Consider the following 24,994-nt stretch of genomic DNA (forward strand, 5'->3'; position numbering starts at 1 on the left):
TCAAATCGGGAAAAATGATGAAAACAAAAGTTTCACAGTTTCAAGAGGGAAGTATAAAAAAACAGTGTATTTTTTACTTGTTGGACAGTTTTGAAGTTATTTGAAGGTTAACTTTTCTTTTTTTCTCTTTGCTTTTTTAACGAAAACCTATATTTTCCTTTACAGATTTTTATTTTACGAGAAAGAAGAAAAATCTTGTTTATAGATCTAATAAAATAAAAATTTTTGTCAATTTCGTCACTTTCAAAATGTGAAGGATGAAAATAAAACTTCTTTAATTTTTTAATTGTTATTAGATGATATGGTAATATCAATAATATATCCACTTTTTTATATGATTTTCTTTACTTTTTCGAGTTGAAAATATTTAAATGAACATGCCGTGTATATGAGTTCTCCAAGATAACATTAGTTTCTTTATTTTGATAATACAATAAAATGTAAATATATAGAAAAGTTGAATGGGTGATGATAAAGTCGTTTTAATTATTTTTAAATATGATACTGATATATATCGTATAATCGTTAATATCAGGCATCATAGTTCATGTATAATATTCTATAGATTGGTATATAACCGATATTGAATTACGTGGAAACGAGGTAATGAGATTCTATTGCAGTTGAAAGCTTCGTCAATCTGTACGCGAAGTATCAATTAAGCATTATATCGTCATATTCCTGTTATGTGTATACAATCGAACTATATAAATTTCTCATTAAGCGCGAAGGGTGTATTATTCGCGTTAGAACGCCGATAGATCATTGAGTTCTGCTAAATTACATCCTACCGACAATTACAACCTAATTCTCATTGTAGAAATGATGTTCAAAGACATGAAATATCGTCTTTTCGTATATATAATAACTATTTAATAACTGATCGAGAGAATTTCTATTATGATTTATAATGCAAATTTCTAATCTTAATAATCTTGTGGTCGAATGAATATAAAGGACGTTAAAGGACGTGATGTGTATCGTTAAATTTACGTTGGTGCAAAAGTCGAAGTGTGTCGAAACACGGATCGTGGAGAGATTCGTTTCGCAAAATTTAATCAGAAACATCAAGAAGCATGGAGACGACGGGTAGAAAGGTAGATAGGAAGGAAGGTACATAGGTAGGATAGGTAGGTAGGAGAGAACCGTGGAAGCCAATTACGGATCGTACGTTGCGGCACATCACTGACATTTGATTCAAACGGGTGATACCACCTTCATCGATGGGTGGTGGTAGCAATGGAGATGGTGATGGTTGTAGTAGTTGGTAGGAAGGGTTAGTCAGACATTGCAAGGGAGTGCAAGGTGGCCGACAGTGACTTGATGCGGTTAGCGGATCGTCCCGTTAATTCGATTTGATGCTCTAACGCCTCCTCCACGTCGGGGAATACATATTCATGTAAATACGAATTATTTCATGTGATAGTCCGCCATTTTCATGCCTTCTCTTCTCTACCTCCCTCCCTTCCTCTCTCTCTCTCTCTCTCTCTCTCTCTCTCTCTCTCTCTTTTCTTTCTATAACTGGACTTTCATCGTTAGATGTAACCACTAAGCAACAATTAGATGAAGAAGGAAAATAAAAAAGAAACAATATCCATAGAGTCTAATCGTTTGACTTTTCAAAAGTATGTCAGTGGAGTCTGTAAGAGGGAAGAAGAATTTCTATAGAGCAATAAAATCTTCATAGATTCTCTGTTAGAATAGAGAAACCGGAATAAGGAACACCAGTAACGATAATGGCGAACACGGACTATTGGCATAGTTTCCGAGTGGTACTTAAAATTATTCCTACTTGGATCGAGCCTGGCACTAATCCAGGCACATCCCATTCCACGCTTGCTTCTCAACATTTTCGTCGAATACGCTGGCCGGTTAAAACGTTTCGCCTTGTTCAAAATTGATAACCGAGTTTTCTTCTTCTTCTTCTTCTTCTTCTTCTTCTCCTTCTTCTTCCTCGTTCGCTAACTCTTACCCCAAGAAAATGAGATTCGTCGTCGCTCGAAAGAAGAACGAAGTTGAAAATCTTTTGCCAGGATCGTAAAAGAAATAGTCTAAGAAACCGATTAACTAACGTGACTTTATAATAACGTAAAAAAACTGAATAGGACTCTTCACATAATATATCAAAAGGAAAAAAAGGAAAAAACTATTTTTGCCATTAAAAAAATTTCATTGTATATTAAAAAGCAACGTTATCGGTAATCCTGGTCGGTTTAACTAAATCATATATACATATTTCTTCATAATTTCTAAAGAAAACTGAACTTTATTTTATTTTTATAAATTCTCGAGACATTCATTGTATATACTAAACAAATTTTTTTTTAACACGGCTTAATAACAGTAGCAGTAGTGGTAGTTCAAGTTAGTGGCACGTAATACACGCGGTTCACGTCCACACGTATTACTCAGCTATACGTTACAGGCTGAACAGATTTACGGTGACAAATTACCGCAACTGTGCCGAGTTTCTGGTGAGAGAGTCAGACCATGTGCGTGAGTGTGTGTGCGTGCGCGCGCACCAGCTCGCTCGGCAATTCAATAACGTGCTACTCGACTGGCCTACATTAGACTCCGACGGTCTAATGTAATATCAATCGTCTTTCTGTTGGCGGTGTGCAAGGGGTTAACGTGGGTAAGCCCTGACCGTTGGGAGCCATTTGCTAATAGATGCCGCGACATGCCTCCATTAGACCGCAGGGACATTCCTTCGAGCAATATACCCCATTGGAGATTCAGACTCGAATTACTGCTTACGATATACCAGTAATCACGACGGAAAAACTTATAACAACATCTTATTATGTGGTTCTAATATTTTAGTAGAGTATCCTTAAAATAGTCGGACGTGAGCTATAAGTGTATTATATTCTGTATTATTCCGTTTATTTTTATTTTCTAAATTTGTTTAAACATGTATCATTTTGGAAAATGTTTGTAACGCGTTAATTGATATTTTAAATAATAAAATTATTTTTTTCGGATATTTCTGTTCATATTTCTTTCTTTTTTTTTTGAATTTTTGAACATAATAGGTAAACATAATATTATACGGATTTTATCTTATAAAAATTTGAATCCGATCGAGAAGAAACGTTTGCTAACGCATAATACCACTGTAACGGTATTTAGTAAACACGCGTTTATAATACACGAATTCGATCGAGCTCCCTTTCCAGGGGCATAACATACGCGTTACGACGCCGTTGAGAGTTCGAAGTAAAAGCGGCGAATTTATTGGCATGCGGCGCCGTCACTCGTGTCAACCGTTGTAACAACGTTTCCACGTATGCGATACCCGTTGTAAGATCCACGGTAACATCGCTGGTTCCCATGTTACTGATACATCAATGTCCGAAACTTCGATGCTCGCTGTCGATCCTCGCTTTCTGAAAGTATCACACGTATTCGAAACGTGGCGAGAAATTTTATTGCCATTATAGTTAAATCTGACATAACTTTTTATAATGCCGATAATAAATAAGTAGATAATAACAATAATATAAACGTTCGATATGTTCTTCGTCATTTTAATTGCCTTGAAAGAGTTTCGTAACATCGAAAACAACGTTGAAGCTAGACAAAATTTTCTCTCTCTCTCTCTCTCTCTCTCTCTCTTTCTCTCTCTCTCTCTCTCTCTCTCTCTCTCTCTTTAGAGGAAGGGCCATCCTCCGAAACGAGATGCCCGCGAAATTTCGTTTAAAAGTTAAGCTAGGTAGTAGGTGGCTGAGTGAAGTAAGTGGGGAAAGAGGAAGGATGAGGGGTGAAGTGCAGGTGGCCATTGCCGTGGTGGTCACTACTCGACAGTGGGTTCAAAGCCGCAAAGCTACTTTCTCATCTCTCTATATCTCATACACATACAAATACAACATAGACGTTTCAGTAGCAAGCTTTACTGCTAAAACTGTTTTACACATATACGAGAGATATTGGTGTGAGTCAGTTGTGAACACCAAGGTGGCTAGGCCTAAATCCTCCTGGCATTCCAAAACAATATAGTCTACAGAGCCACGTTAACTTGGCTAGTGAGCTATGCTCTAACTAGCCAGTTCTCTCGCTGCTAACTGCTAACTCGGTTACTTCTCCTCGAAACTCTCTCTCCCTCTCTCTCTCTCTCTTTCTCTTTCTCTCTCTCTCTCTTTCTCTCTCTTTCTCTCTTTCTCTCTCTCTCTACACATACGCACAGAGACGCTCTTTCTCTCTCACTTTGTTCCTTTCTACCCGTTCCAATTCTCTTTCTCTCTCTTTCTCTCTCTCTCTCTCTCTCTCTCTCTCTTTCTCTCTTTCTCTCTTCCTCTCCTCGTAAGCAAAGAGCTCGGCTACCGTTAGTTACTAGTGAGCACCGGTGACTTGCCTGAAACAACAACGGAGCCAACTTCGAAACGGAAAGTCCCTTAGTTATTTAATGAGCCAACGTATGTGGTGGTAGTTCGTCGATTAACGCATTGTGTTAGTGGACCTAGAAAGCAACTCCTAGTCTATTTCTAGAGTTCAAGATTCGAGTCATAAAGTTTCTTGGAATTTCCTATGTTCATTGAGTTCTCCTTAAATTTCTAAGAAAGCTGAATCTTCTAAGTTTCTAATTCAAAAAATATTTAAAAAGGATATATATATATATATATATATTTTTTGTATAGATAGGATATATATATATATTTTTTTTTTGTTTCAATATATCTACTGTATTCTTTATTATATTTTCTCATTCTTATTACGAAATTGTAAATATATTGTTCATTATTAATTATTATTTTATCTTTCTAATAAGGATCTCTTCATTTTCTTTCTTCTTTGTCTTCGTAAATAGTATCGAAGTACTACACATCAAAGATTCCAAAGTCGATTGGATCTTTACGTTTCGCTACACGGAAGACTATTAATATTAAGCCTTTAACGAGAAACACGTTTACGCGAAACCCGATTTAACTTCGGCCAGGGGCTCGATACCAGTCGATAATAACGTTAGCACCGTAATCGCGTTTGAGGCACGGATCGTTAACTTATCGCGCCAAGTTTTACGTTGCGATTCCTTGAACTGACCTGTATTTCTCTTTCTCTTTCACCCTCCACCCTCGCATTCTCTCTCCCTCTCTCTCTCTCAATGATCTCGATCGAACTATATATTAAATCATTCTTAGCATTATTGTCGTCGATGTACAACGATATATAATTTTTTTAACTTGATGAATATGAAAAATAAATTGTAAACAACGATACGTCATGAATTATTGGATGAAGCGATGGAAATTAAAAATAAGACGATACCTAACATGTATGAAATTCATGATCCAGTGATGAGATCGATACATGCAATGAATACGATCAATTGAATTAAAAAAAAATTTATCATGGATTAATTAATTATTGGTTGGCTCACCATTGCCAAGGTGTATACGCGAATGCTCATCGGGAAAGACGACGGTCTCTGAACGGTCGCTCGCAGTTGAGCTACTACTCAAGGCGCTTGCGTGACCTCGGCGTGTTCTTCGACCTAAGGTACCACCACCTCCTCCTCCTCCTCCTCCTCCTCCTCCTCCTCCTCCTCCAGCGGTATTCGTCTTTTTGCTTGGTGCCGCATATACCGTTTCACCTGCACGATACCAAGATTCTCGATCAGACGCTATCGCTTCTTAACCTCGAAACGTTTCGAATTCTCGACGGCCATTGCCTTTGGTATAGGCTATTGAGATCGATTTCGAATAGTTTCATGATGATAAGGTTTTTGGTAAAAAAGTTTTGTAAAAATCGACGGTATGAAAATTGACATTTAGTTTTCACTATCACATAATGAAATAATGTAAAAATTTCTCGTATGTTTTGATAAATCATAATTGTTAAAATTATATGTTGAATTGTTATTATTTAATTATATGCAAGTATCAAGTTCATCGTGTATATATTTTGGTTTTGTTTTGTTTTACTATTTATGCAATTTTATCAACTTTGTTAATTAATCCGAATTTTTGTTAAATTTCCAAATTATATTTTTCGCATTCAAATAGATGATTCTAAATTATACAAAGTCATTATTTAGATATCTCGATTAACATAATCCGGCGAATGTGTTAAATATGTTAATAAAAGTCAGCGAAATAAGTTATACTGATCTCATAATTATCGTTTCGCGTGCATTCGCGTTGAATCTAATTAAATCCCTACCGTTTCCATTGCGAGATCTGTCCGAGGATACGCTCCCGTTGTAATGATGCCGCCGAGAGTTGGTGCTTTCGAGAGGAAACGGGGAGGCTTGTCGATGATTTGGCGTCAACGTTGGTGGTGGCGTTGGAAACGGCGTCGTAGGGTTGTCCGTCGTTGCGGCACCCTCCGTGTCCGAGCCAGTGCGATAAGAACGATCACCGGCACCTAAAACATATCGTTGAACGTCGAAACTTTATCGTTTGTCATTTAATCGATTTTATAATTACATTAGTTTACTTTGTGTTCAACTTTTAATTATATGGGATGCATAAAAATTGTTTTTCTCGTATATTTTAAGACTATAATAAATCATCTATTGTATATTATTTTCAGTCATACTTTTTTAGATCATAATCAAAATATTATCTAAAATAAAAAAAATATTTAAAAAAATACCAAGTTGAACTGTCCTCTCGTAATTTTTTAATTCAAGAAAGATTTAAAATCGAGCTCATCCGAAATTATATATATATATTATATATATTAGGGGGGCCGGAAAGTAATGTCGTTTCTGCGCATGTCGATATTTGATTGTGATTAAAAATAAAAACTTGTTAAAAATTTATTCGTTTGAATTTAATTTAAGAAAGCGATATTACTTTCTGGTCCCCCTAATATAATAAATTATATATATATATATATATATGTATACGAAAGTTATATGGAGATAATAAAAGAGAGCTGTCATATTTAGCGACCGTCTCGTCATCTTATTTTATTGTCTCCCGAGCAGTCTTTTACGAAATCCTTGTGAAAATCCTCTTTGGAGATGCTTCTGGTGTCTATTTTCTCGCCGTTTGACCCAAGCTGTATTTGCTTAAGCGAAACTCACGCAGTATTCTTGAGTTATGGATCAGCATTCTTTAAGGAAAGTACGATAGCTCGACTTTCTCCCTCTTTTCTAACACCTTCGAAGATAATCCTCTTTAGAAGGAAGTAAAAATCGAAGAGAAAATAATACCACGACGATAAACGATTTTCGACCTTATCGAAAATGTGACTCAGCGTGCAAGGGGCGTGATGTTTGTTCTGTTAATTGGTAGCTAATTGTCGTTTGCAAGAAGGCTTGCCTTTTCTTTAATCCTCTATTAAAGTTTCTACCTCGATGCGTGGGGACAAAAGGGGTAAGAGAGAATACGCTAAGAAACAGATACATTTTCTCTCCCTCTCTCTCTCTCTCTCTCTTTCTTTCTGAAGGACATCGATGCACCAGAAGAAAGAAGAAGAAGGAGATGAGGGATGGTCGGGAAGGAGGATCGAACGTAGTCGGTAATTAATGAGGAAAGTTTTACAAATAGCCGAAGGCATAGTCACTAAACGCCTTAGCAAGCCCGTGAAATTCATCCACAAGCGAAATATCCTCGTGCAGTACTAACTTTTTAATTGATTATTATCCTTTCTCCTTCTTCTCTCTCTCTCTCTCTCTCTCTCTCTCTCTCACCCTCTCTCTCTCTTTCTCTTTTCTGCCTTCTTCGCGTACGGACGATAATCGACGATCGGTCCTCGCATTTTTGTCTTTTCTTTTCTCTTATACTTTGTCCAAACGACAACGATTATAATCGATCACGTTGTGCTACGAATACCATCGAACACGAGTTCTAAGTTTCAAGTTAAGAACACCAAGAAAAAAGAAAAAAATTCATTTCACTTCGGGGAAAAAGAAAAAAATTTTACAAGATTTTTATATTACTTAATATACAATATATTTTCAAAATCTCTTCTATTATTATTATTGTATTATTAAGTGAATATCATATATGTCCGTGTATATATATTTGTGGGCGGACGCGTGCTAGCGCGCGTATGTATGTAAGTCAATTTCATCTCACCACCAATAATCGAAGAAATCGATGGCGTTTCTTCTCTGCTACTTTTAGTTTTAACACGGTAAAAGATCAAAGATCATCGTAAAAGGAGAAGCGGTTATATGAGAGAGAGAAAAAGGAAGAGAGAGAGAGAGAGAGAGAGAGAGTGAGAGAGAGAGAGAGAGAGAAAGGCAAGATGTGCAGCCTTGATAGTCGAGACGTCTGAGAGTGAGTAGCCGAGAGCCGGGCCAGTGGCGCTGATATTGCTCGCATTAAACTTTCATATTCAATCTTGGCACCCACCACCGTTGGGGCCGCCCTACGTTCTCCTCCCAAACCCCCACTACTCTCTTTCCCCTTACGATGAGCCACGGTATGCTCTCTCGTTGCTGAGAGCAAGAGCACCAGCATCAACCCCACATGTAATTGTGTTATGCCCTCTTCTCTCTCCGTCACCCTCCTCCGACTGACTCCTCTTCCTCTTCCTCATCCTCCTTCATCTGTCTGTCTGTCTCTCTTTCTCTCTCTCTCTCTCTCTCTCTCTCTCTTTCTCTCTCTTTTTCTTGCTCTCTAAAGTCTCCCTCTTCTCAACCTTCTTTTCCTGCCCCATAGATTCTTTTCCTCTCACTCTTCCATCGTTTTACCTTCCTCTATTGAATTTTCTAATCCATATGGATTTGAATTTAAAAAGATCTATACTTTTTTCTCTTCCTTCTTTCCATTCTATGATTATCTTAAAGTTATAAATATATTTACAGGAACTATAAAGATATACAATATTTATATTATTTGAACAAATTGATAAGAACTTAGATTGGCAAAAATTTTTCAATTGTATTTATAAGAAAAAGTAAAAAAATAATATCATAATATACAACGTCCACATCATAGATGATGAACAAACGAAATATCATTCAAGTTTATCGCGAATATTCGAAAGCAGGAATACTCGGAAATTCGATGATGTCGTCGAACCATTCGTCATGTGGCTAGTGATAAGAGAATAATCGATCGTTGGATTAGCAGTGGGCCGAGCCGAATGAACAGTCAATGGTTATCTTTAATCGAAGAGTGCCAGAGTGAGACAGAAACGAGAGGAGAGAGAGAGAGAGAGAGAGAGAGAGAGAAATAGAGAAACAGAGTGAAAGAGAGTTAATCACAGCGGTCGATCGCGTGCTCGACTACGTCGCCGTTGCTTTCGACGCTTTCGTTCCTCGTGCGAGTTAGCACAACCAAACGATTTATCTTTACCATTGAAACATAAGTAATAGTAGTAGTAAAAGCTAGTGAATGGTGAAACAGAGAGGAAGAAAGATAGAAAACATCACGAGACAATTTACAACGTCTTGTCTTCTCGTCCAGTAGCAAGTCCTGTTCTGTTTCTTCGGGGCCAACAACGACAACGACGGCAACGACGTTTCGTTTCCGTAGTTGGGCTAAACGCATGCTGGCTAGCCGGATTCGAGGGAGACGAGAGTTAAAGAGGAAGCGGAGGAAAAGGCAGAGGTTGTAGAGAGGGAGAGTGAAACGGCCGCACGTTCTGTGTAGGACGCATTTTGTTTGTAGGGGATGGTTACCATAGCAACGAAACCAAAGCGGCTCGGCCATCGAATGCGCTTCGTTCTCGTTGTCCTCTTCGTCGTCCTCTTCGTCCTCAACGATGTTGGTCCGAAACTTGCGGAAGAGTTCGCCTCCGGCCCTTTCCAATGCTTCCACTATGCGACGTTTATTCGAGGGAAGAAACCTCGCGAACGTTTTCGATTACAAGTAGAGACAAATTTTCTAGACGAGAAATCTACTTCTCGGCATGATTCGATGGACGACAGACGAACGACGCACGGTGTTAGTTTCCTTCGGGGAATATTTTTTTATTTGATATATTATATTTCATGAACGTCGCCCGATAGTGATTTCTAGATGGGGTAACTTTTCGTGCGGAATTATATCGTCGCTTTTCTTGCAATAACACTTCAATTTATATTATTGTTGTAAATATAAATAAAAATATTTTTTCTATAAATATTAATATAAAAGACAATAAAGTCGTGTGATCTTTAATAAATTATATTACCGATCATTTTCTTCATCCATAAAAGAAAAAGTTAATCGATTTTAAACGTTCGTGAACATGTGAAGAGATACGAGATAAGAGAGATCGCGTGGCAATTTGTAATTTGTAAGCGTTTACACCTATTACATAAGCTAGGTATAACCTTTTGATATTCCGTAATACTTTGAGATTATTCCAACGCAGCAAGACGGAATTTACCGCGTTCGGGCCTTTCGAAAAGATCCACGCAATGATCGTAAGCCGCGTACGGTGATTTAACTACGACACGAGCATTTGAAGAAAGTCGACACTATACCGAGTTTTCCCTTCGGACAAGAGAAAACTCACGATATGTTATTGTAATCGTATTTTTCCTGTTTTAACGAGCAGTATGCAGAATGGGCAATCGTGCTTCGATTCATCTAATTTCCATTCCACAAACGTTGTAAAAATACATCATGGAAAGAAACGTGGAATTTCGTTCGAAGAATAATCAAGTGAAAATGTATTCACGGTTAACACACTTTGGTAGTGCGAACCTTTTAAAGAATCGTATTTAAAAGAGGCAATAATAATATCGATATATCCAACGAATAAATCGATTTAATCGTTATCCATTTTATATTGGTATACGTACGTATACATATATTGTGTATAATAATGAAGCTAGGAGGTTTCTATTTATTAAAAAAAAAAAAAAAAAAAGAAAATTCCATTTTGATACAAAAGGATAAAAAAATATAAAGGAAAAGGCAATCCTTGTTTTTATGGTTCCTACGATTTTTTACGACAAGTATGCATTAAAGAAATTTAAATATTTCCAATATCCCTGGAATTTGGAATGTCGCGTTCTTCGATGCCTAAATCAATATGAACTCCGCGCCCCTCAAAGCCACGACTATGGTCCGCGTGTTGGGGCAGAGGAGCACATATCCATAGAAACGAATTCGTCGGACCAACGGATTTCGCAATTCTGTATAATCGAAATTCGTATTTAATATGTCGTTCAAATCGTCAAGGCGAGAAGGGGAAAAAACTCCAATAAAATTAGCATACGTATTTATTTATCTCCTAACTTCGACGGCGAAGTACACGAGAATATTATGTCGTTCCTCGCCAAATGTTCAACGAGAATATGAATGAGATATACGTTTGTTAATTAAAATTCAAAAATAAAGCTAAATATCATTTCTAAATATATAAATTCTTTGAAATCATATTATGGAATATTTATTATTCGATCGATACTAATTGTTTTGCACTTTCAACAATCTCGTTCGTTCGTTCGTTCGTTCGTTCATTTTATCGATCGTATCACTAATTACAAAACAACTTCGTTGCTTTTTTAACAACTATTTTAGATCCAAATGTCATTTTTTTAATTCGCGAATATTTTCGAATTTTTATGATGTACCAGTCTTCCAAGAGATATTAATCGTTTTATATTTCTTATCATATTAAAAAACAATTTCTTTTCATTGAAAATTATTTTAATGCAACAAAGAGTGATTTCCTATAGATGTCAAAAATCAGTTTGGCAGAAATCGGAGACATGTGTTGCCAAACAGAAAAGAACAGAGAGAAAGAGAGAGACAGAGACAGAAATAGAGAGAAAGAAAGAGAGAGAGAGAGAGAGAAATAGACAGAGATAGACAGATAGAGAGAGAAAGAGAGAAAGAGAGAGAGAGAGAAGCGGAAGACGTCGGAAGGGTGCGTTTGCATTTTTCTAACATGTGTCACACGCACGAGGAACAAAAGAGAGACTGACTGCGTGGCGTGCCGCTGAGTGTCGTCCGCGTTTGAAAAGCAATTTCCGATACGTCGTCCAGGCTAAAATGCGTAGGAGATATTCGATGACACATTTCTGATAACTTTAAGAGAGCAAAGAGTGTACGGTGGCCTTGAGTGCTCCGACGAGATACTTGGAAAGAACAAGAGAAGAAGAGAAAGAAAAAGAGAGAGAGAGAGAGAGAGAGAGAGGGGAAATCTTCAAGAAGTTATACCTTCAACAGGTGCAAAGTGGCTTCCCGTTGAAAGCGCGACCGTCTCTCTTCTCTTCTTTTCTCTTTCTACTCTTTAACTTCTCTCTCTCTCTCTCTCTCTCTCTCTCTCTCTTGCTCTCTGTCTTTCCTTCACGAGCATTACATCCCTCTCTTCTTCCACCTCTTAAATGACTACCGAGTTCTTTGATAAAACAAGCCTATAATATCGTGTGTGTAACTTTGAGAAAACGAGTCACCTAATAATGATTCTGAATGCTCTTAAAATATTAGATATACTTATTGTTATGACTTAACAAGAAATATTATATCTTAAATTAGATATTATTCGTTTTTGTATTTATTAAGAGAAATTAATTTATACGTAACGTTTATTTTTATTATCCCTCTGACTATGACGGAAGGATGGAAAATTGTTCATTTGAAATAAAACAAATTCTACTAGCCCTACCTATACAACTATCCGCTTATTTTCTCGCGTAATCGTTACACGCGAATCGATACCTTAACGAACGTGTACGCGAAAAGTGGATTAAAAAAATCGTACGCGACGAATAGAAAAAGAGAGAGAAAGAGAGAGTGAGAGAGAGAGAGAGGGAGAGAGAGAGAGTGAAAGAGTGAGAGAGAGTAAAAGAGAGAGAGGGTATACGACAAACGCAATGTAACTCTCTCGTTTTTTTTCTTTCCCTTTTTCCTTTTTTTTATTTTATGAAGTTCGTAAGCGCGGAGAAAAAATTTAATCCATCCACGCGCATAGCCAAATATTTGCGAGATTTTACGCTCGCCCTCATGCACAGAGAGAATCGAACTGGGAAAAAACGATAAAGCAAGTAACTTTCCCGTTACTAGCTTTTGCTCGAATTGTCTGGACATTTTGTTTAGTTATTTTTGTTTGTTTGTCTTAATAAACGTGTATGGTACGTGTGAGCAATACTCAGATTTGTTTTCTTTTCTTTCTTTATTTTTTTATTTTCATTTTTTTCTTTTTTCAATGTTCCATTCAATGTTTGACGAAAATGCATCGACAAAAAAAAAGAAAAAAAGGAAACTGATTTGAAGAACGAAATTTCGCAAAAGAAAATCTAAACTAATAAAAAAGAGAATTTTTGAAAGAGGATTCTCTAAACAGAATCGAGATATTCAAAGCTCACGTATTCCGTTTACAATGTTTCAAACTTAATATTCTATGCACTTTCGAAAGTAATAATAAGAAGTATGCCGTGCTGTAGACCGTGCATGTTCACTCGGTATATTTCGTATATTCTTACGGAAATGCATGAATTTTCAACAGAATTTAATTGCGATTTACATTGTTACTGTATCGAATTTGCAACGATATTTGTTCTATTTGTTCGCTTAGAAAAATGCAATTGTTTCTTATTTTTATACGATATAATATATTTTTCTTGAAGATATTTATTACGAAAACTAGATAAATAAATTGTTTCCAGTATGATGTCTTTCTTGATAGAGGGTGGATAATAGCAAGGCAAATTAAAACGTCGGATCGGAAGCGCAGCTGCTGCTACTGACACAACACAACATCGCTATCGGAGGTAGAAAGCCTGAAGGGATAAGAAGAAGCCGAGAGATTACCATTTTGAGCCCCAAGAGGGTTTAAGGAAACGTTATTGCGATTTGCTTTATGGGGAGGAGACACGAAGTATCACAAAATGATCGCGTAATTGCTACCCTCCTCGTGAATAGGCAGATAGGTATCAAGTCTATGTATGTATATACTTCGAGGAAAGGTTAATATGATGGTGTAAATATATGAATTTTATATCGGGAAAAAAAAAATCAAAATGAATTTTCCTTTGAGGTTGGAAGTTGGAATGCACTTCAAAATAATGCCCCGTATAAATAAAATAAATCAAAAATAATTTTGAATCTATGTATTATATATATATATATATCTTCTCTTTTGTTTGCTATCAAATTTTTTTTTTTGAAAAATCAATCTCGTTATATGATTTGTTTCCATCATAATAAGAGAAAGTATATATAAACAGTTAAAAAAAAAAGAAAAAAAACGGGAACAAATTGTTCGCAATTTTTTCCCACTTTAACAATCTCGATCAGGATGAAAAACGACGTAAGCTCGGTGGTTTTGTTAATGATTTTTTTTTCGAGCGTCCATCATCGTCGTCGTCGTTGTCGTCGTTCGAAAGCCACCCTGTCGTTCGTGCATTCTTTCTCTCTTTCTCATTAACATGACAATGTTAATTGCATTACTCGTACTCGCGTCCCCGTGTTTTCGTTAGCACTTTTTCATGTGTTAATACTTTTTAATTGGTTCTTCTCTCGTAGCCGACGTAGCGGTCTCATGAATCGTTAACAACTAACGCTTTCGTGACATTTTTTTTAACGCCCTTCCGATGTTTTTAAATTAATATCATTTACACTTGATATTTTATTCAAACTTTTTTTTATATATAGACCGAATATATTATAGATAGATCGAAAATAGAGTTTTATTTTACAAAGAAAAATTTTTTAACGAGTTTGACACTATAAATATCTATCGATTCGATACTAATCTATAGGCAAAAGTATCCACTGTATATTTTACGAGACATGCTTTTTTTTATAATATTTAAAACTATAAAGTATATTTCAATGTATTATATTTAACCAATATCATATTCCAGGTGTGAAAAAGTGTCGTCGCATCTAACAAATTTCATTCAAAGCTGAAAGATTTGACGATTTTATTGTTAATACCCTTCTTTAGACATTAACAATATCGTATCTTTCTCTCGTGCCTTTTGTTTTGCAAGTCATTGGACGATATTCGTTCCATCGAACGAGAAATTCTTCAGGCATTAAATCGTATAAACTCGTACGAACGAAACGATTAAGCTCGTCGAACTGTTTAATTATTTCGAGGCGATTCGTTATCACGATTTATATAAAAGCGAGACGAGAGGAAGTACGTATCGTTTTTCACCGACGTGTGGATAAATCGATCTTCCCAGCGACGAACAAAAATACATGAAATATGAGTCGACAGAGGTGGAAGATTAGACGACTTCAATCATAGCGTTTGTTGCTAATGAAAAGCCAATCAGTCGTCGTTTCTTTTTCGTGGAAAACGACGAATCGACGATGATTTATTCGGTGCATGTGTACTGTAAATTATTTTCCTAAGGGGTATATGAAAAACATATGCAGCCAACGCTTTTTAATATATATTTATTCTCGAGATATTTCTTTTTTTTTTTTTTTTAATTGCTGTTATCGAAGGTTTTGAAATGAGTTTCATTTTTTTTTACCAAAAAAAAAAGAAATATAAGAAGAAAAAAAAAGAAAGAAAAAAATAAATCGCGATACAAATTAAACGAGAACGGCACAACAATGTAGTTTGTGATTTAAGTATTCTATGAAAACAATCGCTTGACTGTAGCGAGTAATATGTCAAATAGATTAGAAGATCTAAGACCCCGTTACTGTAACACTTCCGGAAATGGCGAGCTCGTAACATATTTCAACGGGTTATCGTTCGTGCTAAAACATCGCCGCGATAAGCAAGATGCGGACAGTTAAGTGACGATCTCGGTAAATCCATTATGTTGCAAATATAGAAGGAAGAAGAAATTTACACGCAATTGAATCTGTTTCATAAAGTTTGCTTCGTGAATGAGGACAATATTTTCGGATGATCCTTGAATTTTTTTATAAAGAATAGTTCAAAATAAATCGTGAGAAGAGAATTTTCCCGTTTGGTAAAATTATAGCTGACGAATAATAGAAAATAGAAAGAGAAGAAAGCTGGATCATTGAAAATCGGTGCTACTATTTGGAAAGTCGTATTAAAAATTTCTAACCGGGCCAGTCGAGTCGCAAATTTCGATGACGAAGAGTCGAAATTCGAGCGAGTAGAGAAGAAGGAAAAGTAAAAATCGTTAAGTCGAAAGTTTCGTTAATGACTTTTCCAACGTTTCGTTTTAGATAATCCGACCCGCATTTCCGTAGGTACGTGTAATTAACACGTTCGAAATGAACGAACTTCTCTATATTTTTAAGTCTCGTTTGAAAATAAAATTAAAAAAAGAAAAAACAGAAAAATCATCATCATCTTCCTCCTCATTAAGAGATATTTTCGATTTTAATTTAAACAAAGAATATATAGTTTTTCTTTATGGATATTTACAAATATTCTCTCTCTCTCTCTCTCTCTCTCTCTCTCTCTCTCTCTCTCTCATAACGTCGCGTGAAAATCGTTGCCGAACTTCCGGGAATCACGAAGCGTGAATAATTCCGTTTACGTGGGCGCGTTCGTTCGTTCGTCGGTCCCGACGTAAATTATTACAAGGAGCACATTAATTTCCTTTGCGAATAATTAACAAGGAGAACCGGACACAACGAAAGCTCGGCGGCTGAGCAAGGTTTCGCAATGGTCAGTAGTCCTTTCGTGTAACTTGCTTCTCGAGGTACCCATACCTTTTCGCCGCCACTCTTCTCACCCTCCTACTTTTACTAGCCCCTTCTCCTACCCACCCCTTTCTTACTCGCCAACCAACCTCCCCCACTCGACATCTGAAATATTAATCACGACTTACACACGCAGTTTCGAGACTAGGGGTATTCTCTCTCTTTGCATTATTAAATGAGAGCTCGCGCACGAGTTACGTTAGATAGGCTCGCTTCTTATTCCGCAAAACGAATATGGATGTGCGGCTGGTACCGTTATTATTCCGATATGAAGAGAATTACAACAATATAATCAATTCGTTAATATTAAAAACCCCCAAAAGTTCGATCCTTCGACGATCTCTGAAAGTTAGCGTTCTCTCATTAATATTTTGACCGGGAGAAAAACGAAGAAGAGAAGATAAATAATTATAGGGGAAAGGAAAAAACGATACGGTGCTAATTAAGAATTTCATTAGATAAGCTCGTTAGCATTCTTAATTATTTCTAACGACCGCATATCGTCCAGTAATTGGAACTTTTAATCCTACAGTGGAGCACGTACGATGAATAAGAAAGATTAATTTTTCTCGTGTTCTAGATTGAAATTAGCTTAGATAGACATTCCTTATTTCAATATATGATTATTATAATATAATAGGAATGTTCTATTTGTATGATTTTGTAAAGATTTCTAATCATTTATCCTGATCAAACTTAATCCAACGATTCTCGGTTTTAATATAGAGGGTTGGTATGAAAGTTTAAGCGAGCGATAGTTACCCGTACGAGGATACTTTAGAGTATGCGAGCGTATTGGTGGCCAGCAGCTTTCTGAGACTCTCTATCTCTATACGTATATATAGTTACGTATATCCAACGTATTCGTTTAATTACATTCCCAACGTTAAATCCACCTAACCGGTGAAACTAAGTTACACCTGTGCAACACCGGTATCTCGACGATAGTACGTAGAAATACATACATAGAGATGGTACCCATAGGTAAGTAAGTATATAGGTATAAGGTATAGGCAGAGAGAAGGTCGTAGGTGGCTCACAATCGATCCAGACGACAGACGACGGCGAACTGCTAATAGGGGAGGAGTTTTAAATGCGCCTAACGTAATAATGCGTGCATTAGGCAAGTACTATGGCGTCGGTGGCGTCTGCGGCGACGACACAACGATAGTAGTGGACCCATTCTCCGTAAGGGGTAGTTTGCCTGACAACTCGATTATACGATACTGCAGGGCTGAGTGGCAAGTGGTGATATATGGTGTGCATATACGCGATGCTCTACCACTTCCGAAGTCACTTAAAATAATGAGAAACCCCTATCGGCTTGCTTCCCTATTTTCCTCTACCTTTTTCTTTCTCTCTCTCTCTCTCTCTCTCTCTCCCTCTCTCTCTATCTATCTATCTATCTATCTATCTATCTCTCTCTCTCTCTCACACCATTTTTTTTTCCTTTTTCTTTTACTTTCTTATGGCAACACTTGCGTTGGGATCTCATCCACGAGAAGGACAACAACATCAACAGCAGTAATGTTGGCAACAACGTCGAAGTAGACGACGAGCCACCACCGATCCGCTAAAACTTTCCACTTTCTTCTCTTCTTTTCTCTTTTCTCCTCTCCTCTTCTCTTCTCTTCTCTTGGGGGTTTCTACGAGAGACCTCGGTGCTCTTTCGCAATTACGGTCACCTCTAGGATGAATTTAATTTCAGAACACGGCAGTAGATGGGTATATATAAACGTACCCCGTTCTTTCGTAGCGATGCCTTGAAAACTTTGCTAATTTATCGGGTTGGTCATTTTGTAGGAAAAATGTTATTTCGACGTAGACAATAGATACACAAGTAATCGTGTAAGTGCTAGGTAGGTATATCGACACGAGTTCTCTATTATCGTCTTGACAAATTCGCGAAACGACGACAGCCATGCTCCATTATCGAGATTATTAAACTCAGAGAAGGAAGACGACGACGACGACAACGACAACGACGACGACGACGACGACGACGACGACGACGACGATGATGACGACGTAAAGTGTTTACTTAGCTTCGGAAAATATCGAAGGATGTGTACTGAGGCGTGGCGTGTTTTGATTCGTCAAAAAGAAGGAACGTTGGCTTAATTACAAGCCAGCAATAACGAGTCTAGAGAAACATCATTTCAAGCGGATCAAGGGCCAAGACTTTACCCTCTATCGTTAGGGTAACCATACCTCCCGGGTGTTTATTTTCTCGATGAAAAGCTATATCTGCGTAAAACGAAAGTGATATTTATGAAGGTGAGTGCAAGGGATGTAGGAAGGATACCCAACAGACTCCTCTATGATCATCCGACGTTCCATAAAAATTACTGATCTCTGTACGAAAACTAATCAACGATGTAATCGAGACGATGAGAACAAAAAAAAAAGAAATTTGTTGGGCAATAAAGGGAAACTTGACGATTTAAAAACTTTACTTGTCATAAAGAAATGTCGAAGATGAAATTTTCTTTTTCCTCATAACTCAAATTTCTTCTTTTTATGTATCTAAAATATATATTATATTTAGAAAGTAAGAAGAGAAATTCTCTTTCATTTCTAAGAACGACGACATCTTAGAGCGTAGAAATAGAACGAACGCTTGAACGCGTACCAGGAGACATTAAGAAAGGGCTCGGATATGGGGGTTGGGATTTGTAGTGAAATTTATAGGCGATGCGCAGAGGTACATATGTACTGGCATACTGCACTGGACCATGTTGCGGTGGTGGCCGGTGTGCGACATAGGCAGCTCTCTCGCTTGCTAGGAACGAGCTTGCCGCCTAGCATCGTGTCTCTAGCGGTACTTACGGTGTTATGTAGGCCTAACTCTCGCACCCCTTTCATCTAAACCTCGCTCATTTGCATTCCACCCTTTAGGAATATCATCCGGTGTTTTAGAATCGCTATTACGTCCAACAAAATTATCCCGCAGGAACTCTACGTAACTCAACGCATTTTATCTCGTAAATTTAGCCAAATTTAATACATTTAAAAAAATTTTCATTCTAATTTTCAAATATTCATTTGACGATTTAAAAATATATTTTTATATAATGTAATATATGAAATATAATTTAATATTTTTTAATAGGATAAATAAATTTCTCTATTTCGAATAGTGAATGTTACGACGACGACAAAGACGATGAAGACGACGAAGATGACAGATAGGAAGCGATAGGAAATCTCCGGAAGAAGACGTAATCGAGTTAACCGCCGAGAGATTCATCGATATTTTCCTATTACGTAACGCGATCGTTGCGATAGAAAGCCGATACGGTGAATTTTAATGAAGCATTTGTCGGCAATGGAGTGATTTAAATGGATCGACTGTCTGTAACGCAATTATTCGAGTGATCGTACAAGGAGGTCCCTTCCGATAATTTGACGTTCAAAGCGATTCCCAGACACGTGGATTCCCGATCGTACGATTCGACAGCCTTAAATTATTAATTTCTCTCTTTCTCTGTCCTTGAGAACAGGTATAATGATCGGTTAGAAACCTAGAGATATTTTACTTCGATCCTTCGTTAAGAATTTCCATATTATACCCATTTTTCCCTTCAAAAAAAAAATGAAATTCTTCGTAGAAAAATAACAAGAAAATAATTCCTTATAATTTATTTTTTTATCTTAACTTTTATTTTTCGTTCAAAACCTTCGCAAGAGAAAATACAACATAATTTATAAGGATACTGAAAACAATTTGAATATATCATGCAGAACCGATAACAACGATAAATAGATAGATAGATAGATAGAGAGATAAATAGATAGATAGATAGATAGATAGATAGATAGATAGATAGATAGATAGATAGATAGATATATACACACACGATAAACGATGTATACGTCGCGAGATATGCAAGAGGTCAATATTTTCTATCCAAGAGGGTAGTAAAGCGTGATACGATGTGCGTCAGCGGTGTAATGAGCTGACAATATAATGCCATGGAGGCTATATATACGGGTGGACTGTCCAACCTAGAGACAGGACCTCTCTCAACGAGAAGCATCAACGTATTGATGACCGAACAGACGGAGATTAAGAGCCGCCATCTACGTCGATGTGAAAATGTTGCTTGATAGTACATTGGTGTTGTATCACGATAGTAATAGTATTCTCTTCTCCACCTCTCTTATTGGTAATGTGACACATTGGATACCATTGTTAGAGAGAAGAGGAGGCTCGCTCGGAAAACCGTAAAAGATATGTCGTTCGAGAAAGGAAAGAGGATACCTTATAGTGGAAATTTCACGGACTAGCTGGCAGGAGTGAGCGAGTGAGCAACCGGCCGGAGGGATCGATGGTAACAAGATATATCGTGCATATACTAACGAGCAATACGAGTAGGCGGAAGAAGACGATAACGGCTACGATAACGGAACAATACGACTGCGTCTGGGACAAGAGGGTATAGTAACGCGTTGCCATGGTTGGATAAGAGCTAAAACGACATCGTGAAAAATAATCATCTCCTTCTTCAATATCGACATAATTTTTTCGAAGAAAATTGAAAATTCCTTTATTTTTTTCTTTTTAACATAAAATTTTCATAATACAATTTAAAACGAACGATAGCTGTTTATAGTCAAATAAAGAAAATTCATGAAAATTCATTTTCAATATAAAAAGAAATGATAAGAGAAAAATGTGTAAAAGTTTCTTATTCCGTCGAGACATCAATCTCTTTGCTTTTCCGTCCATCGTTTTCTGATTTGGCAATTTTCACTGATTATCTCGCTTGGGAACGGTGTGAAATCGATGCGGATAGATAATTAACAAGTCGATTTTAAGGCGGTGGCAACGTCTGCATTGCGGCAATCGCGACTTCGTGCGCTCGCTCTTTCCCCCACCTTTGAGATACAAGAAAGAGGGAAAGAGAAACATTGAAATAAAGTTTATTTGTAGAAAAAACGTTAGCCTAGAGTATACATAATACATATATATATATATATATATATATATATATATATATGCATTATAAAAGAAACAACACAGTGACAGATCGATTTGAATGAAAAAAATTATTCATTTAATAGAAAATTATATAAATTTTATATATAAAGAAGAAAAAGAAAAAGAAAAAGAAAAAAATATCAAGCTTTAAAATTTACCTAAGACATTTGATATTGATTTGTGGTTAGACTGGAGAGAAATCGATCGACTTTCGAGAAATGGAAAGAAAGAAGAAGACGACGGCGTCGTTTCTTTCGATAAACTTTTCCGCGCGGTTACGTGACGTTATATCGTCGTCCAAAGCGAACAGAGAAGAAAGAGAAGAGGAAGAAAAGCAAGAGAAAGAGGAGACGGAAATGGGAGAATAGGGATGAAAATGGGGAAGGTTGATACGAAGAATGATAGGTAGAGAGAAAGAGAGAGAGGTAGAAAGAGAGAGAGGTAGAAAGAGAGAGAGAGATAGGAAGAGAGAGAGAGAGAGAGAGAGAGGATGAGAGGATTTGACAGGGAGGAGGAGGTATATTTGGAACGAGGGGGTAGCGGTAATCGACGGCCAGTGAATTGGAACAAATGCAGACAGACGTGAGGTGAGCTGTTGCAGTTCGCTTGATACCGCAACCAAGAAATATAGTATAAACGGAGGATGGCTATTAATTGAGTTCCTCCCTTCCGTTCATGCACCGCGTCCCCCACTTTGTCCCTTTTCAAGATGAATCGATGAAATGGCCTTCGCAAAGAAAGAGGGAGGGAGAAAGAGAAAAAGAGATAGAGAAGGAGAAACGAACGGTAAAAAGAAAGAATTTGAGAGAGAGAGAGAGAGAGAAAGAAAGAGAAAGAGAGAGAGTGAGAAACATTTTGCGACATACACGATAACAATCTATTACGTTTTTCATTAAATGCTTCGTTCCGTATTTGCAGATTCGTGATATAGATGAGAGCTTGTGGTTTCAATATTTCATATTAATTTTTATTTATCGAAATATTCAGAGATGGAGATGTTCAAGAATAATAGAAGGGACAAACAATGACTACTTTTTCTGCTTCCGCTTTCTTTTCTTATCTTCCCGATTTGATCGTAATACTGATTCTTATCTCGAAAGAATAAAGTTAAAAAGATGGTACGACAATGTCAAGAAAAGATTCAAGTAGGCGTCTTGAGTTCGTCTCGAAAGTTAATATCAGCTATAGGTATATAGTAAGTAAGTAAAACTAATTTCGCAAATCCTTTAATCTACACGTTTGCCTGGAAGCTGGGGAAGAGATTAAGGGTAGCGAAGTGAATGGGCAACCTTCCGAGTGTTTGATGGAATATGATGAACGAGGCACGCAAAACTCGCTTATTGCTGTACGAGATCAATGCGAAGGAGGCAAAAGCACGGCTCTGATGTATACCATTAAAAGCTTTCGAAAGTTGAGTGACAGAGCGAAACTTAACGAGCGAAGCTCGCTTATAATCGTTGTTTCGCGTATTTAATTTCACGTAGATATCCGTAATACACGATTTCCTTTCGCGTATCGATCAAGATGTACAACTTCTTTGAAGTTATCAAAGTTTCAACTGTCTTTCAATGAACTTTTCTTTTAAAGATATTTAAAGTATCTATATATAATATATACTTTACATACATATATATGTACATACATATATACGTAATGTGTGTGTGTGTATGTGTGTATATATATATAAGTATTTAAAATATATTGAGAAATATCAAACATAGAAATCATCAATATACAATATCTAATTTTCTAATCATCTAATTTGTTTAAAAATTTTTATCAAACCTACCGCCATAATGTTGTGCGAGTATAGAGGCGAAGACTTGCCCAGGACTTCGAGCTCCTCTATTAGAGGATGAAGTCGTTGCCGGACCAACGACACGATGAGTTTTTTCTTCGTCGTCGCTACTAGATTGGGCACTATGACCATACCCGCGCCGTTCTCGCCATTCGAGGGACCGTTGACGGCGCAGCCCACGGCCCCCGTTTGAATGACCGCGGCCTAACGTGCCTTCACCCTCCATCACTGCAGCATCTGCAATGAATATGATATATTACTCGTTATTATTAATTAATAATTTTTATTTCGAATACAAATTTTTATTAAGATCAAAAGTTTTCTAATTATTAGTTTAATTTAATAAAATAACTAACACGCATAAACAATTAATATAATTATTGTGAAAATTAGTTGAAAATTGAAGAATTTTTAGTAAGATTTATTTTCTTCTACACGCACGAGCGTGTTTCCTATTGTCGATTCATAATATATTTATAATGTCTATGGTGTTAGGTAATCGAGTGGTTGGATGCTTGTCGAAATTCCCATGGAAACGTCCTTCACTACCGAATTCCTTGATTGCAGAGCTCGTTGATTGATGCTCCAAGGGATCGCTGCTACTAGTTTAAGATCACTCACTGTTCCTTGGACTATGAAATTTCAGTTTGGAATTGCCACCACGAAGAGGAGGGTCTTACTATCGAACCTCGTGTCACGCCTTCTCTCTCTTTCTCTCTCTTCTCCTCTCTGTCTCTCTCTCTCTTCTCTCTCTCTCTCTCGTTTTCCTTTATCTTTGCGTGACTCGTTCAAAGATATCATTCTCTCTCTCTCTACCTCTCTCTCTCTCTCTCTCTCTCTCTACCTCTCTCTCTCTCTCTCTCTCTCTCTTTCCCTCTCTCTCTCTCTCTCTCTCTCTCTCTCTCTCTCTTTCACACAATGAAAGAGTCCTAGAAATCACGAGATATCTTTATTACATACAAAAATTCTGCTCGAAGAAAGATATGAAATACCTTCCTTCTCTTTCTCTCCCCTTCTCTCTCTCTCTCTCTCTCTCTCTTTCTCTCTTTCTCTTTCTTATCGATGCTCTACGTAGAAATAAAATTATTTTCGAGCGAGCGCTTCGTTTCTTTCCTTTCAACGAACGAACGACGCGAGAAGGAAGTAAGAGATCCGATAAGTAATAAGAACATTCCATTCCTTTTTGCAGTGATCCTTTCTTGAATTACGTTCGAGTGCGTTCCACCCTAAGGAACGTAAGAAAAGAATCGGAGAATAACGCAAACCCTTGTAAAAAATAACTCGTCAAAGCAAACGACTATTTAATTAAAGAAAACAAACACCGTCCTTCGATGTTGGTAGTAAGAAGAGAAAGAAAGACAGACATCTTACATCTTTCTCTTTCTTTATCCCTCTTTCTCCCTCTCTCTTTCTCTCTCTCTCTCTCTCTCTCTTTTTCTCTCTCTCTCTCTTTCTCTCTCTTTCTCTTTCCTTCTCTCTCTTTCTCTTTCACCGACGGAAATTGATCGGGGAATTTTCTCGGCAAATACAACGTGAAAATTTAATGAAACGAAAGCAAGGTACCAACATCGAAGTATCACTACTAGGGTAGGTACAGCAACAATAGAAAATACAACAAGCGTTCGACAAGTGTTCTACTACTACGGCACCATCCAATTGCTTGTCGTAGCTTTGTATTTTTTCATTGTATACATTGCCATAAAAAATAATATTTTTCCTTTACTT

At 37.0% G+C, this 24,994-nt stretch overlaps 1 protein-coding gene across 7 annotated transcripts in view; it reads right to left on the bottom strand.

Moving 5' to 3' along the window:
• Window positions 1-24,994, bottom strand: part of LOC124423046 (teneurin-a) — a 483,434-nt gene that overhangs the window by 298,966 nt on the left and 159,474 nt on the right. For all 7 annotated transcript variants that reach the window (XM_046960318.1, XM_046960315.1, XM_046960317.1 and 4 more), the window contains exons 4-6: window positions 23,261-23,506; window positions 6,160-6,363; window positions 5,378-5,590 (exon numbers count right to left, since the gene is read on the bottom strand). In XM_046960318.1, coding sequence (XP_046816274.1) covers window positions 5,378-5,590; window positions 6,160-6,363; window positions 23,261-23,495 — 652 coding nt within the window. In that variant the 5' untranslated portion in view covers window positions 23,496-23,506. The remainder of the gene's footprint in view (window positions 1-5,377; window positions 5,591-6,159; window positions 6,364-23,260; window positions 23,507-24,994) is intronic.

Source organism: Vespa crabro, chromosome 3 (genome assembly GCF_910589235.1).
Source record: "Vespa crabro chromosome 3, iyVesCrab1.2, whole genome shotgun sequence".
NCBI lineage: Eukaryota > Metazoa > Arthropoda > Insecta > Hymenoptera > Vespidae > Vespa > Vespa crabro.